This window comes from Ambystoma mexicanum, chromosome 4q, assembly GCF_040938575.1.
Source record: "Ambystoma mexicanum isolate Mex_15411 chromosome 4q, UKY_AmexF1_1, whole genome shotgun sequence".
Taxonomy (NCBI): Eukaryota; Metazoa; Chordata; class Amphibia; order Caudata; family Ambystomatidae; genus Ambystoma; species Ambystoma mexicanum.
This window is the reverse complement of record NC_090928.1, coordinates 116479408-116493705: the sequence shown is the minus strand read 5'-3', so window position 1 is coordinate 116493705 and position 14298 is coordinate 116479408. Positions and strand designations below refer to the sequence as shown.

The 14298-nt window shown below is 45.0% G+C and overlaps 1 protein-coding gene across 1 annotated transcript in view; it reads right to left on the bottom strand.

The window, feature by feature from the left end:
• Positions 1 to 14298, bottom strand: part of ZC2HC1B (zinc finger C2HC-type containing 1B) — a 515316-nt gene that overhangs the window by 1139 nt on the left and 499879 nt on the right. The window contains exon 8 of the mRNA XM_069609006.1: positions 1236 to 1315. Coding sequence (XP_069465107.1) covers positions 1257 to 1315 — 59 coding nt within the window. The 3' untranslated portion in view covers positions 1236 to 1256. The remainder of the gene's footprint in view (positions 1 to 1235; positions 1316 to 14298) is intronic.

The following is a 14298-nucleotide window of genomic DNA, read 5'->3' as shown; positions in this document are numbered from 1 at the left end:
CCTTTACCGAGTTTTAAAAATAGTATCTACTTACCACCAGAAAGTAGGTACTTTACACTCAATATGGTGAAAGCACCCGGCCCCATTCAAAGCCTGGGCAAATCCTGGCTGTCAACACAACATTCCTATTTGAATCTTTTTCCCCATTATTTTCCTTTTTTTAAACGACATATTTGTACTATGATTATTAGGAGTACAATATTCCCTGTAGGTTACAGAAAGAGGGATTCATTTCTGGATTAACTCTCATATAATACAACAATCATTGTGCCCAAATCCTGCCATCCTACTTTAGACTCCTGAGAGGGGAAAAGGGAGAAGGGGAGCAAAAGGGGATGGTAGGTTGAACTACAACTCGGTGCTATTGCTTCTATAATGCACCTGCAAGATATTCATCTAAAATACACAAACCTTCTTATAGTCGAATCTCTAGGACGTCTCTAGTGTGGCAATAAGACCCGAGGCGGCAGGCCAATACCGCCCCAGGTAATGCCCCCAGGGCCGTAGTTACAGGCCCGAGCATAGCGAGGGCGCGAGGGCCTTAACGAAGCCTCAGGGGCATTACTGTGGGTGGTATTGGCCGCCGCCTCGGGTCTTATAGCCATTAGTACCCCAGGCCGTTAGACCGGGGTACTAATGGCATTTTTTTCTGTTTATAAACGCTGCCGCGTTTCAAAACAGAAAAAAAAAAGTTGCAAAAAAATGAGGAAAATGTAGTCCGTTCTCCCTTTCCATGGCGGCTATCGGGAGCGGACGCGCTGGGAACAGAAGTGTTTCCAGCGCATTCACTCCAAGAAAAGAAGAAAAAAGGAAGGTAAGTGGGTTTGGGAGGGTAGGGAGGGGCTAGTTTGCAGGGGAGGGGGTAGAGGAAAAAAAAACTTACCTGAGTCCCTGACGGGGGACGAAAGCAGCCTCCAACCATGGGGAGGCTCGGAGCGGGGATTGCCCTGTTTCGAGCCTCCTCATTGGCTAAGGGGCTGCCACGCCCCTCACTGGGAACAGAGTACCTGGCACGCACGGCGTACACGGGAATACCGTGTGGTATGGCTCAGAAAAGAGCCAATCCACACATTGTATTCCCGGAGCGCAGTGCGTGCAGGGTACTAATGGATAATATGCAGATGGTCGTCCCATATAGAATGGTTCCAATGGCCCCTGTCTCGAAATCCGGAGGGTCTTAAATCTCTAATGAAGTCATATTTAAATAATTTTGCAAACTGAGGTTTGAAGATTACCTGTTCCAAGGCGCAGATGTTTTAATTGTTGGCCCCTTTAGGTTTTGGATTCTTTCCAGCAACCGACTGAAGACTGGATCCTTTAAAAGTAAAAGGAGCATTACTAGTACAATGTTAAAACTATTGCAACAGAAGTTAGCTGACCTAGACTGTAACCCTTCTTAATTTCTTACTTTTTACAGTACTACCTATACAACATATGTTTTACAAAAAACAGTAATAATGTCAGAACAGGTAGATTATTTTGTAGGGATCCAGTGCATTAGTGGGAGGTTAAGGTACAGATGACAGGTGAGAACCATCTTTCCATGGGTTTGGAGAAAACAAGTGCCCAGATATTTTGCTCTGCTTCAGCACAGCTGCCACGTTGCATGAAGACAGCCCAAGGCAGATGGTGTAAGGATGTTTTGCTGCATCATGTCTGATTCCTTTTTTCACCTAACAATGGGACCAGAGTCAGTGTTAGCAGGGTCGGACTGGGACAAGAAATAGGCCCACCCCTCGCCTCAAAAAGTGGCCCACACCTCGCCTCACGATTCTTGATCTCTGATGACATCACCAGAAGTGATGTCATTTGACCCCACCCGAAAGTGACATCGTGGGAAGCGATGAAACACGACCTTTCACCCTGTGACAAAACAGGAAGTGGCATCAAATAGCATTTATCCTAAGTACACTATGAAAAATATGGTTATGATTTCACTAATCTGATATACATTTCATACAAGAATGGATCACCATATGTATCATTAATATCTACTGTGAATGCAAGCAGATGTCCAAGGCCAAATGATAATATGTTATTGTATAGCACGTACGCTTAAGCTCTTTTTTTATAGAACAAATATGCACACAATATCACCCAACTGTGTTGGTACTCATTTAGCGACCTCAGAAGGATGAAAGGCTGCGATGCCCTTGCTGGGATTCGAACCTGCAACCTGCAGATCACACACACATCGCAGCAGCAAGCACTCAACCCACTGAGTTATCATATCAGCTATAGTAAAATGAGCAATTACTCTGTAGTGGATACCATTAAACTGGTAACTTAGATTTAACAGCAGACCAGTTAAGTTCATCTGCAGGTCTGGTGCAAAGTTGGCTGCATGCTGCAGCAGCATGTGAATGATGCATGCATCATAATTTATGATGCACACATCATGCATGCAAATCAATCATCAAAGCCAGGTAACATGTGTTACCTTGCTCTGATGAATGATGCTGTTGTGGGTGCTTTTTGGTTTGTTTCAACAAAAAATATATTCTTTTTCAATCTGGCCCAGGCGTGGGCAGAAACCAGCCCCCAGGGACTACACATGATTTAGTCCCGGCCACGGGCCGAGTGGCAGATGGGCTAATCTAACCCTGAGTGTTAGAGCTAGGGAAGGGTCGGTGGGACAGTCATTCTCCGGGGCTCATTTTAGATCGCGATGGACCCCTCCCTTCCGTCCCTGCCACCTTCAAAGGTGTGAGATAGCATTGACCAGTGCTCCATGAGGAGGTCTTCACTCTCTCTGGCACCAAACCTTCCTCCTCTGCTGGGCCCAGTTTAGCTGTTTGTGGGGTGTACCTGGCATCCTGTGGTCACGCCCTGCAGATGGCTGTAAGTGACATATTAAAATGTCTTTGACTTAGAACTAGACAATGTTGAAGTCCGAACCACAGTCCTAAGGGCAGTTTGTAGAAGAAAAAGTTTGACTTCCTTAAAAAATTCAACGGATAATTTGCTGCCTTCACCAATATTCAACATGCATCGTAAACGGGTCAAGACAGAATCCAGGGTAAAGTCCAGTGGTCTAGCTGAGAATGAAAGAAAGACCCTCTTGCCATCCAAGAAAAGCTCTGGTGACCAAAAGACTTACAGAATTTGGGAGTTTTTCCAGTCAGAAGTACCCTTGGGTGGGTTAAGCTTTGGGAAGTGCCTAGGCATCCAATCCTTACTGCACCCCAAGGTGTATTAAAATTGTGTCATATTCTCTCTGGTGCTTGATGGTTGTTTGGTGTGCTTTGTGTTCGTTATTTGATGATTAAATTCTAGCATATTTAAGCAATATGCCCCGAACAGCGGGGGCATTACAGGTAATTACCCGGGGCCCATAGATATAGGCCCAAGCAAAGCGAGGCCCCGGGCATTACTAGACTCCGTGATGCCCCCGCTGCGAGGGGCATATTGCTATTAGTACCCCGGCCCGCAAGACCGCAGTACAAATAGCATTCTTTTTTGTTCTGAAACGCTGCAGCATTTCGGAACAGAAAAGAAAAAAAAATCTCCAAGGAAATGGCCACCGGGAAGGGGAAAACTGAGTCCATTTTCCCTTTCCATGGCGGCCATTGGGAGCGGACACACTGGAAACAGAAGTGTTCCCAGCGTGTTCACTCCCCGAAAAAGAAATCTGAAGGTAAGTGGGTTTGGGAGGGGGCAGGTGGGGACTTACCTGAATCCCCGGCGGGGGGTGAAGGCAGCCTCCAGCCGTGTGGAGGCTCGGAGCGGGGATGGCCAACTCCCTTCCTCAGGTTCAACCCCACGGAGCCTAGAGAGTCTCTCAAAAATCAAAGGATGGGTGGATGGCACAGTTCTGTCAGTCTTGCACACTTTGGCTTACAGGTACAATTCAACAGTTCAATCTCAGGCTTTTACCTTTTGATAGTTCAATCACTTCTTTAGGTTTCGCCCACCTTGCCATCAAAACTCAGTTCGCATATTCTCAATTTCTTACAGATCTGCACAGACTTCTCTCTTCCGGGCTTGAGCCTGTCTTTCCTTTGTGGGGGTTACCTTCCCCGTGTTTTATCTCATATATCATTCCGCTGTCTTAGACTTTCAAAACTGCAAGGAATTTACATAGACCTCTGCATGACCACTTCGACCTCTCTTTCAACAATCCTTCAATTCACAATTTTCTCTTGCAGCACCAATGCATCTTGGTACTTGTAGTTTTTATTCTCTTTCAATTGCCTTCTTGGCCTTTGACCAAAGTTCCTATGTTTTACTTTTGCCCTCTTGGCATATTTCACAGTTCACAAATGTCACTTTTCTCTTATTCAACTTTCTTTCCTTCTCGCGGTTTAATTTTGATCTCCGCTTGTAATCTTTCAAAACTTCATACCATTTCACAGGGACTTTCGAAAGTGCGACTTCCTCTAACAGGACCATTCTGCTACTTTGTACCCTTTTCCTTCTGCAATTGTTATTTTCATCCACGTTTTATCAGCACCTACGCAACCATCAACTTTCAAATTATAGTCACTTTCTCTTTAACATCAACCAGACATTTGTTTCCCTCGATAACTCACTGGCTACGTTAATTCAATTTTTTTCATCTCTTTCTTTCAGCTCAAGGCCGTTACCAATGCCTCTTTTTCTCCTCCCTAATTCCGCCATTCACCCTGGAGGGTTGCGTGCCGCTTTCTGGCAACTTGAAGGTTTCTTTCCTCCGCTCACTCGGCTTTGCTCTTCGAATGTTCACAGCCTCCCGAAAGCATGGAAATCTTGCCTGGCTTTCTCTTGGTCCTCTCAACTGTTAATCAGTCTATTGGCCTTCTAAACTTCCACAGCCTGGTTCGTATCAGGTTCGGAATAGCTGTTCCTTGTCGTACCCAGCCTCGCTCAAAGTGTGCCTGTGCGCACCACCTTTTATCTTCACAAGGAGTGTTAATAAGTTTACGGTGTACATTGTTAGAGCGATGTGCCTGACTCTGCCTGGCCTTATTACAGGGACAGGACCAATGCAAGTCAGGGGAGGTAATCCTTCTAGCCTCATTCCTCATCTTCCTTGGTGCAGTACTTTTGTCAAAGTAAAGAGGGGAGGAAATATGGGAGTTGTAGTTTCCCATAAATAAAGCAGGGATAGAGGTGAAATGGATTTTGGAAAAAGGGGGATACCATGTCTCACCATTGGGTGTTTCTCCCCCACTCCCAAGGACCCCTATCCAGGTGATCCTCCTTCGCTTGTCCACCCCAGGGTCGGGATCCAAAAGCAATGGCCTTTTCCTGGCCACCTGAGTACGGGATCCCAGGGGACTAGGTTGTGAAACACCCTCTGGTGTTTCACACTCCCATAACATTTCTTACAGATATATTAGAATAAAAGAGAGCAATACAAATGAAAGAAGAAGTATGTTTGTGCACTGGTACATTTGAAAAGTAAAACATTCAATCATTGAAAAAAAGGCGTGATGGAGCACCTCTAAGGGGTAAGCTACCCATACTAAGCAAGGAAAAACCCTCAAGGAAACACATGTTTGATTTTCCATGTACTTATTCAAGATCATCTTCTTAATGTAAGTATCACAGTTCGATAGTGGTGGTTGCTATGCATGGTGTTCAAGCTGTATTGTGATGAGATGCAATAGATGTTATAGGCCCTTGATGTGGGTGTTGGATTCTTAGCTGGGCAGTGTGAAAAGCCACTGAAGGCTTTTTGCCCATTCCGGCGATCCCAGAAAGGCGGCCCTGGTTCTGCTATCTAATCAGCAGTCACTGTGGCTTCCTTCCGGGTTAGGCCCTTACTCCACAAACAAAGAAGGATTACAACAGCATAAGAAGAAATTTGAACATCGAGACCAGCGCTTCGGACCCAGGTGAGGAGGAGATCAGTGATTCAGAGAGTGAAAGAAGGGGATTTTACAGTTTGCAGTGCCCGAAATACAACATGGCGACTGCAGAACAGGTGCAGGATCTTCTATCAGCGGTTCATAGCCTTACTCTGGAGGTGCACAACCTGAAGGCTGAAAACACAGTGTTACGTCAACTGGTAACTACTCGCGAACACCAGCCCGCTTAGCTACCCCCCCCATGGCCCCACCGTCAGCGAATTTCGATAGAGCACCAAAAAGACTAAAGGAGTTTCTGGACGCCTGCATGATCCACTTTACGTTTAGGGCTACTACTTATACTTCTGAACATGCACGCATCGAATTCATGATCTCGAACATTAAGTTCATGATGGCCTAATTAAAGCAAGTAACTCTCAGAAATGACCTATACAGCATGTGAAGAGTTGCTGGATGTCCGCCAAGGATCTGTTGACCTACTATCATATATTACCACCTTCAAGAGGCTGGCAGCCGAGGCGGGTTGGCCCAAACAAGCGCAATATGTAATATTACGACGCGGCCTCAAAAAAGAGATCAAAGATGAACTGGCACATTCTCCAGGACCCCCCACCTTCTCTGATCTACTTTCTACAGTTCTGCAAATCGATTATTGCTTGCAAGAAAGAAGAACAGCAAGAAGATGCTATCGAGGAACGTACCCATCTCTGATTCCTCTCCTCCCACCGTCTCGTCTCAAGACCGGGAGGAACCCATGTAGATAGGGGCTACCACAGGCCCTCTGACGCCTAAAGAACAAAAGCGCTGAAGAGACAAAGGCTTGTGTGCTTACTGTGGATCAGAAGGTCACGTTCTTCGGGAGTGTCCTGAAGTACCGCATAGGCGTCCGGGGCAGGCAACACATCGGTCCTAGGAGGGACAGGCTTCTGATGTGATGCACCCAGTCCTATGTTTCTCTCTCAGTGGCTTCCTCTCATACTCAGGAAGATTCCCGCCTCGTGGTTGTGGCTATACAAGTACTAATAGACCATTGCACTATCGATACTCAGGCGCTCTTGGACTGCGGGGCTGCAGGAAACTTTGTGGACAATATTTGGGCAGATAAGGTGGGTCTTCGTCGACTTGAACGCAAGGAAGGGCAAGATGTGGAGGGGGTGGATGGTAACCCTCTCAGTTTGGGTCCCATAACTCAAACCACTGAAGAACTAAAGATCTCTGTGATGCAACATTCGGGCTGCCCATTTTTCGGTCATTCTAGGGATAACTTGGCTAAGGAAACAACCCTAGGATGGATTGGGCCCTCAACCAACTGGAATTCGACTCCTGCTACTGAAACAACATTGTCTTTCTGGAATCTCTTACATGTCTGTTGGCATGGCCCCTGCTGCTCTGGACAAGGCTATTGGGATTCACAACATACCCATGGACCTGTCTGCCTACAATGAGGTCTTTGTGGAAAGAGTACCTCAGGAACTACCTCCTCATAGGCCAGGAGATTATGCAATTGAATTGATTCCCAACGCATTAGTACCTTTTGGCTGGATGTTTTCACTTTCACTCTCGGAAAAGAAGGCTCTTCGAGAATACCTAGATGACAATCTGCAAAACGGCCTAATCAGACCCTCCAAATCACCAGCAGGGGTGTTTTTGTTCTTTATTCCAAAACGAGACTCTACAGAATGAAGGCCTTGTATAGATTACAGGGGTCTCAACAAAGTGACTGTTAGAGACTGTTACCCCATGCCACTTATACAGGATATCAATGAAGCAGTTCAAGGAGCTAAGATATTCTCAAAGCTCGACCTCTGCAGTGCTTATCTCCTGCAAGTGTGCTCAGGGATGAGTGGAAAACGGTGTTTCGCACACCTTTTGGGCTGTATGACTACAGGGTTATGCCCTTCGGGCTGGTCAACACCCCCGCAAATTTCCAGCAGTTTATGGACTGATTGTTCTCAGACATGATGTTCCAGACAGTTATAATCTACTTAGATGACATCCTGGTATTCTCAGCCTCACCCCAGTAGCACACGCTTCACCTGCAAAAAGTGCTAATCCATCTCCAGGAACATCGTTTACCGGCCAAACCGGAGAAATGCCTGTTCGATGTCTCGTCCGTACCCTATCTTGGGTTCATCTTGTCAGAAAAGGGCATCCAAATGGATGAGAAGAAAGTGTTGGCCATTCTCGACTGGCCAGCACCAACCTCAGTAAAGGAAGTCCAGCGGTTTCTGCGATTGACCAATTTCTATCATCGCTTCATTCCCCAATTCTCGGAGGTGGTCTTGCCAATTACGAGTCTGCTAAAAAAGACTTCTGCTCCGTTCACTTGGAATTCTAAAGCAGAGCACAGCTTTAACCACCTAAAAGGATTGTTCTGTTCCGCCCCCATACTGCGTTAGCCTGACCAAGACCAACCATTCATTGTGGAAACAGATGCCTCAGCGGCTACTGTTGGGGTGATATTACTTCAAAAATACAAAGAACTGGAACACCCAGTTGCCTATCTTTCCAAGAGTCTTACTGAACGTCAGCAGAACTATTCAGTAATCGAGAAAGAGCTCCTTGCAATGAAATTAGCATGCGAAGAATGGAGACACCTCCTGCAAGGAGGTTCGCATCCATTTCTCATACGGACAGACCACAAGAACTTACAGGTTTTGCAGTCTAAGGAATGCGTTAATTTCCGACAGGCAAGGTGGGTGCACTTCTTTGCCCAATATGACTTCCAAGTTACATATCTTCCAGGGAGCCAGAACACCTCGGCAGATGCCCTTTCTTGGAAATGTACTGTGGATCCCCCAATGATCCATCAACCGGAAAGATTGTTCCCCCGAAACCGCATAGTGGCACAAGTATTGTCCTTCCTGCAACAGGTTAGGGAAGCCACTATTAAGGAGCTGTCTTTGATTCTAGAAAAACCCACTGCCTTGTTAAAAGACATGGAGGGCATGTTATTCCTCGAACACCGCTTGTTCATTCCCACGGCACCCTTGCGACGCATGGTTCTTACATGGTACCACAACAACAAAACAGCAGGACATCGCTGGCAAACTGGCACGTTTGATTGGTTTGTTGCTCGTTCCATTGGCCTAATATGAAAAAAGACGTTTAGGAGACTACACAAAAGCATGTCCTGTCTGTGCCAGGAGCAAGCATGTGACTTGACTACTGCGCCAAGAACCTGTTTCATCACGTCCTTGGGGTCTGATCACCACTGAATTTATTGTGGCTCTTCCAGAACCACAGGCTTGTACCTGTATAATGGTTACGATTGATTCTTTGACAAATATGGATCATTTTTCTGCCCTGAAAAGAATTCCTTCGGCTACAGTCATGGCAGAGGTATTTCTCAAAGACATCTTTCGCTCACATAGCCTGCCTGATAAAATCATCTCTGACAGAGGAAGTCAATATGCTTTGAAGTTTTGGTCCGCTTTATGCAAACTATTGGGGATTGAAAGAGCACTCTCATCGGGCTTTCATCCCCAAACTAATGGACAGACTGAGCGTCTGAACAGCACTCTTGAACAATACCTAAAATGCTACACCAACCAACAACATGATAATTGGGTTGAATTGTTACCTAAAGCGGAGTTCACGTACAATAACTGCAGACATTCAGCCACCAGCATCTCTCTGTTCTATTGCACCTATGGTCAACACCCTCGCATCATCTTACTCACTTCAACAGGCTCACCCAACTTACCAGCCATAGACTCAACCTTGTCCAATATATTAGACGCTCACAGGAGTGCAAAACGTAACCTAGAAGAAAGCCAGAAAACCTACAAGGGTCAAGCAGATCATCACCATAGGGGAGGTCCAGATTGGAAGGTGGGTACAAGGGTATAGCTCTCTACCAAGTATTTGCCACGCTGGGTCCGGCCTTCAGAATTGTCCCCTCGTTATTTAGGTCATTTTCCCACCTTGGCCAAGATCAATTCTGTTGCATACTGGCTCAGATTCCCACACAGTCTTAGCCGCATACATCCAGTCTTTCATTCTTCTCTTCTTAAATCTGTCGTTCCTGACCAAACCAACCGGCCTGTTCCCAGAACCACTTTTCGACAAACAGCTTCTTCGGATGAGTTTGAAGTATCCCAAATATGTGACTCTCGCTATCACAGAGGCCGTTTGGAATACCCAGTCAGCTGGAAAGGGTACCCCCACTCTGAGAATTCATGGAAACTGTCTTGCTTTGTAAAGGCTCCTGCTTTGGTGGGCAAATTCCATAGGGCGCATACTGGCAACCCCAGGGCTAAGAGCGGGCATACTGTTGTGCGCCTGGTAGCCTGGCACCTGTGGCACCGATGGAGACTCAGCCGTCATTGAGTGTGCTGTCACAGCATTTATGTTTCCTGTTCTGCAGTCTAGTGGTTTTGCAACATGGCCGCCGCCAGGAGCTTCTTATGCATTCCCTCCCGGCAGTCGGCGCATTGCACCCGCAGTTTGATTTCCCTTTGCTGTGACATCAACGCTAGTTCTTTCAGGTGTATCTCTCTCTCCCTCCTTCTCTGCGGCTCTGTTCCGCACAGCCTTTCCTATTCGCTTTTGGGCATATCTCTCTCTCCCTCTTTCTCTGCGGCTCTCTGCCGCACTGTCTTCCCTGTTTTTCCGTAGTCAGAAATCTGCTATTTGCTGTCTCCAGCGTTTACTTTCACTCTCTCTCTCTCTGCCTCTCCTTCCGTGACCTCTCTCTAGCTCTGTTATCTTCACAACACTTCTTTGTTGAGCATTACGCGCTGCTCGTTCCTTTTGCTTCCTGGCTCTTTGTTCTGTGTTGGCCTTACCTGCATCATCGTTCACTCTTGCTGGCATTATCTCTTCAGTTTTCCCTTCTCCTATTTGGTTCAGGTTCCAGTGCTGCAGCGAGATTATTATACCCTGGTTTCTGAACCTAGCAGTGCCTACCTTCCAGCTCGAGCCTTGCCCCACACTGCAATCCTGTTGGGAAAGACTTGATCGTGTCAACGGCTACTAAACCATCTTCATTCTATTTGTTTTTTTATGCCACTGAAGGCTTTTTCCCCTTTCCGGCGATCCCGGAAGGGGGGCCCTGGTACTGCTATCTAATCAGCAGTCACTGTGGATTCCTTCCGGGGTAGGCCCTTACTCCACAAAAAAAGGAAGGATTACAACAGCAGAAGAAGAAATTTGAACATCGAGACTAGCTCTTCGGACTTAGGTGAGGAGGAGATCAGTGATTCAGAGAGTGAAAGAAGGGGATTTGATAGTAGGTTTCTTGAAAACATGGTCTCATGCAAAATGGATGTGATTTGTTGGGGGCTATTTGTGACTGCCTAGAGGCACATCACAGCACCTACTGATGAAAGACAGATATCCTGGAAAGTGTGAAAGGAAGTTACCCAATTGTAAAGTGCATTCCCTTGCAGAATATATAAGCCGTGAAAAATAGCCAATACGAAAAATACAAAAAAAGTACCAAGTTTCAACAGTTGCCAACTCAAACCTCCCCATGGACTTATGCAATGATATAATTATGGTGACTGACTGGGAAGGTCTTTATGTTGGGAGATTATGGTGCCTGTTGCACTAGTAGAGTGAGCAACTCTAAAAGGTGCCCTTATGGCAAGTTGTATGTGGGACAAGCCATGCAAGCTGTGAAGATATGAAAGCTGGAACACAGTGCATCTACTATATTTATCCAAAATTAAACCTAGTTTCATCATTATGTCTACTTACTTTCACAGTCCCCAAAGTACAGATTAAGAATGCCTCACATCAGAGACATGCTAAGTCCCTGTCGCCAGTTCTTAGGTGTCATTTAGCTAACGCTATCAACCTCTTTGCATTGTAGACTATACACTCGATATTTCCTTTTTGATCCGACTCTTATGTTCGATTATACGTGCTTTACATTTTTACTTGATGTTAGTACAGTTTGATCCGCAATGATTTGCTAGTTCAGAAAGTACAAATCACTCGCTAATGTAAAAAAGCCAATAAAACAAAATGCACAACTTTTTGGTAGAGTTATGGGTGATAAAAAATAGCCCTGTAATCAAATGGTTACATATGCAACATTTACAACGTCCTTTCTTTTGTGAAGCAAATGCAGTATATATTATATTTACTTGGATCATCCCAAAACCTAGTTGGTGGTGAATGCTTCTCCCTCTTTACGTGCAAATAAAAGGGGTTTGGACGTCCAAAGCAGTATCATCAACACTGGATGAATCAGCAGCATGTGCCAGTTTTGAAAAATCATCTTTTTCTCGACGATCAAGAGTGTGTTAAATGCATTAACAAACAAATTATTAAGGAGCTGTCACATGTCCCCTTTCAAAAGTTTTAGTTATTTACCTGTAACTGTTTTTCTCCAGCATTGGTATCATTCATAGATTCACATGCTTGAATATTCCTTGTTGTCAGACTGGGAATCCTCAGTAATTTAAATAATTATAAACTATATTAAAAATTTTCCCTAAGGAGATGCTATTCAACAAGCCCCATAGGGCTTGGGTAGCATGAGAGAGGTCTTGGTATGTTTTGAAGTAATGCCTAAGTCAGTTGCCAGGTAGTGAGAGCGGCGAGTGACGTGGATTTCAACGCCATTCCCTGCTCTCTCTTGGGCAGCGTGTGATGATTTGAAGCTGTGTACTTGTTGAAGGCAGTGTTTTGCCAAAAGCAGGAGCAGTAAGATACGATGTACCAACTTGCCTTTGGTGTAGTGATTCACAGTAGTCACGCACTATCGTGCAACCAGGAACTCATTCAAACTGCATAAACTCACGTGTCTGTATTGGGACAAGGATTGAATAAGGATGGCGAGTAATCTTCGAAGTGGTAAAGTAACCAAACTAGTGGTCCCTAGTATTAAGGTGGGGACTACATCTAAGCACTCTGAGAATACAAAGTCGGTGGCTGACCAGGTGGAATGGTCACAAGATTTACATAATGATAGGGGGGTTTGAACCTGTGACAGACGTTTCAGGGTCCCATTTGTATAACAAGAGTAATATTACCGATTGTCAGACTGATAAGGAAAACACAGAGATCGTTTGCCTTAGCAAGAACATAAGGTCGAGCGACAAGTAGTAATTTCGCATTCAAGATATCTATGATGGAGACATTTCCCTTCAGTGCAGTTTTCTTTGTGTTAGAGAACCGCTTGCTCTCACACCGTCAGTTAAACAAAATATCAATCCTTTTGCTGTGCAAACTTCAGATATCTCATTGATGGCGCCAACTGTAATGGCAGAATTATCAAAACGCACACGATTATCGCTTGGTCCATCAACTTCTGCCTCAGGTAGAAAATGTGGAATAGAGAATGTCCACCTGGAAATAAGATAATTAAAAGTATTTAATATGGAGTTAATAGCCAACATTAACAGGATTGAAGGAATGTTATGTGGCGGTATGAACAAGGTGCTTGAAAGCCATAATGAAGTTAAAGTAAGTCCTGTGTATAAAACCATCCAGGAAATGGCTTCTCAAACTGACTTACTTTGCAGCAAGGTGAAGGCTTCACAAACTGACATAGCAGGTAACGCTGCACTCTTTCAGAAGCGCTCATTCACACAAGCTCTGCTTGAGCCCCTTCATCAGAAAGAAGAAGTGGTCAGTGATTCGATTGAGAAAGCGATATGGGCAGTATTCTCATTTTGAAAGTAACAGTAGGCTTGAAGATATGATTGATAAAGTTGCCAATAATTTGACACGTTTGGCCAACCACGTAGGTTTATCGTTGGAACATACTGATTTAACGCAATCTCCCACAATACTAGATAGTCTTCCTGCACTTGTTCACATAATTGAACAAGAGCAAAATTAAGTTGTTGTAGAAGATATTCCTATTAAAGACAACTCTGACAATGAGATTGCCACAGATGAGACTGGGAGTAAGAATGGAGGTTTCTTGTCTCGTAAACAGAGACGACTCCATCTAAGGGCTCTAAAAAGAAAGAAAAACTCAAAAAGTGCAGACTGTCAACATACTAGTATTTCAACTAAGTCTGGAAGTAACCCCCAAAGTAGCAGCGCAATTGCAGTCTTGGAAGTGCATGATTATGACCCACAGACATTGGAAGTTGGGGTTTTAGACTTGGATCAACTGAATGCAGAAAGTAAGAAAGCACTGCAACTCCGACATTCTCATGCTGATAGTAGCCAAGGCAGTGGTAACAAAAAGGAAACAGGCAATTCAGAAAAAAACTAAAAAATTAAAATTCAAAAAATGGATAAGACAGCTGCAAGCTCAGTGCCAACTGATCTTAGAAAACTTGCAGGTGTACAAACAGAAACAGTAAGCAAGCCGGACGATATCTCTGTCAGTAAACAAACACAATTGTCTGCATTTTATCCTGTAAAGGTTATATCTACCAAGCTCCCTTTACAGATCAGTGGAATCGACCTGGGACTGCAACACAGGTCTGTACAGCGCAATTAGAAAGAGTTAGCTCAGCTAGAAAGAGCAAGGGCGGTAAGGCGCTGGAATCGAGACAAAAGGTAGATGCTTCCATGCTGCCTAAGGTTGAACTTC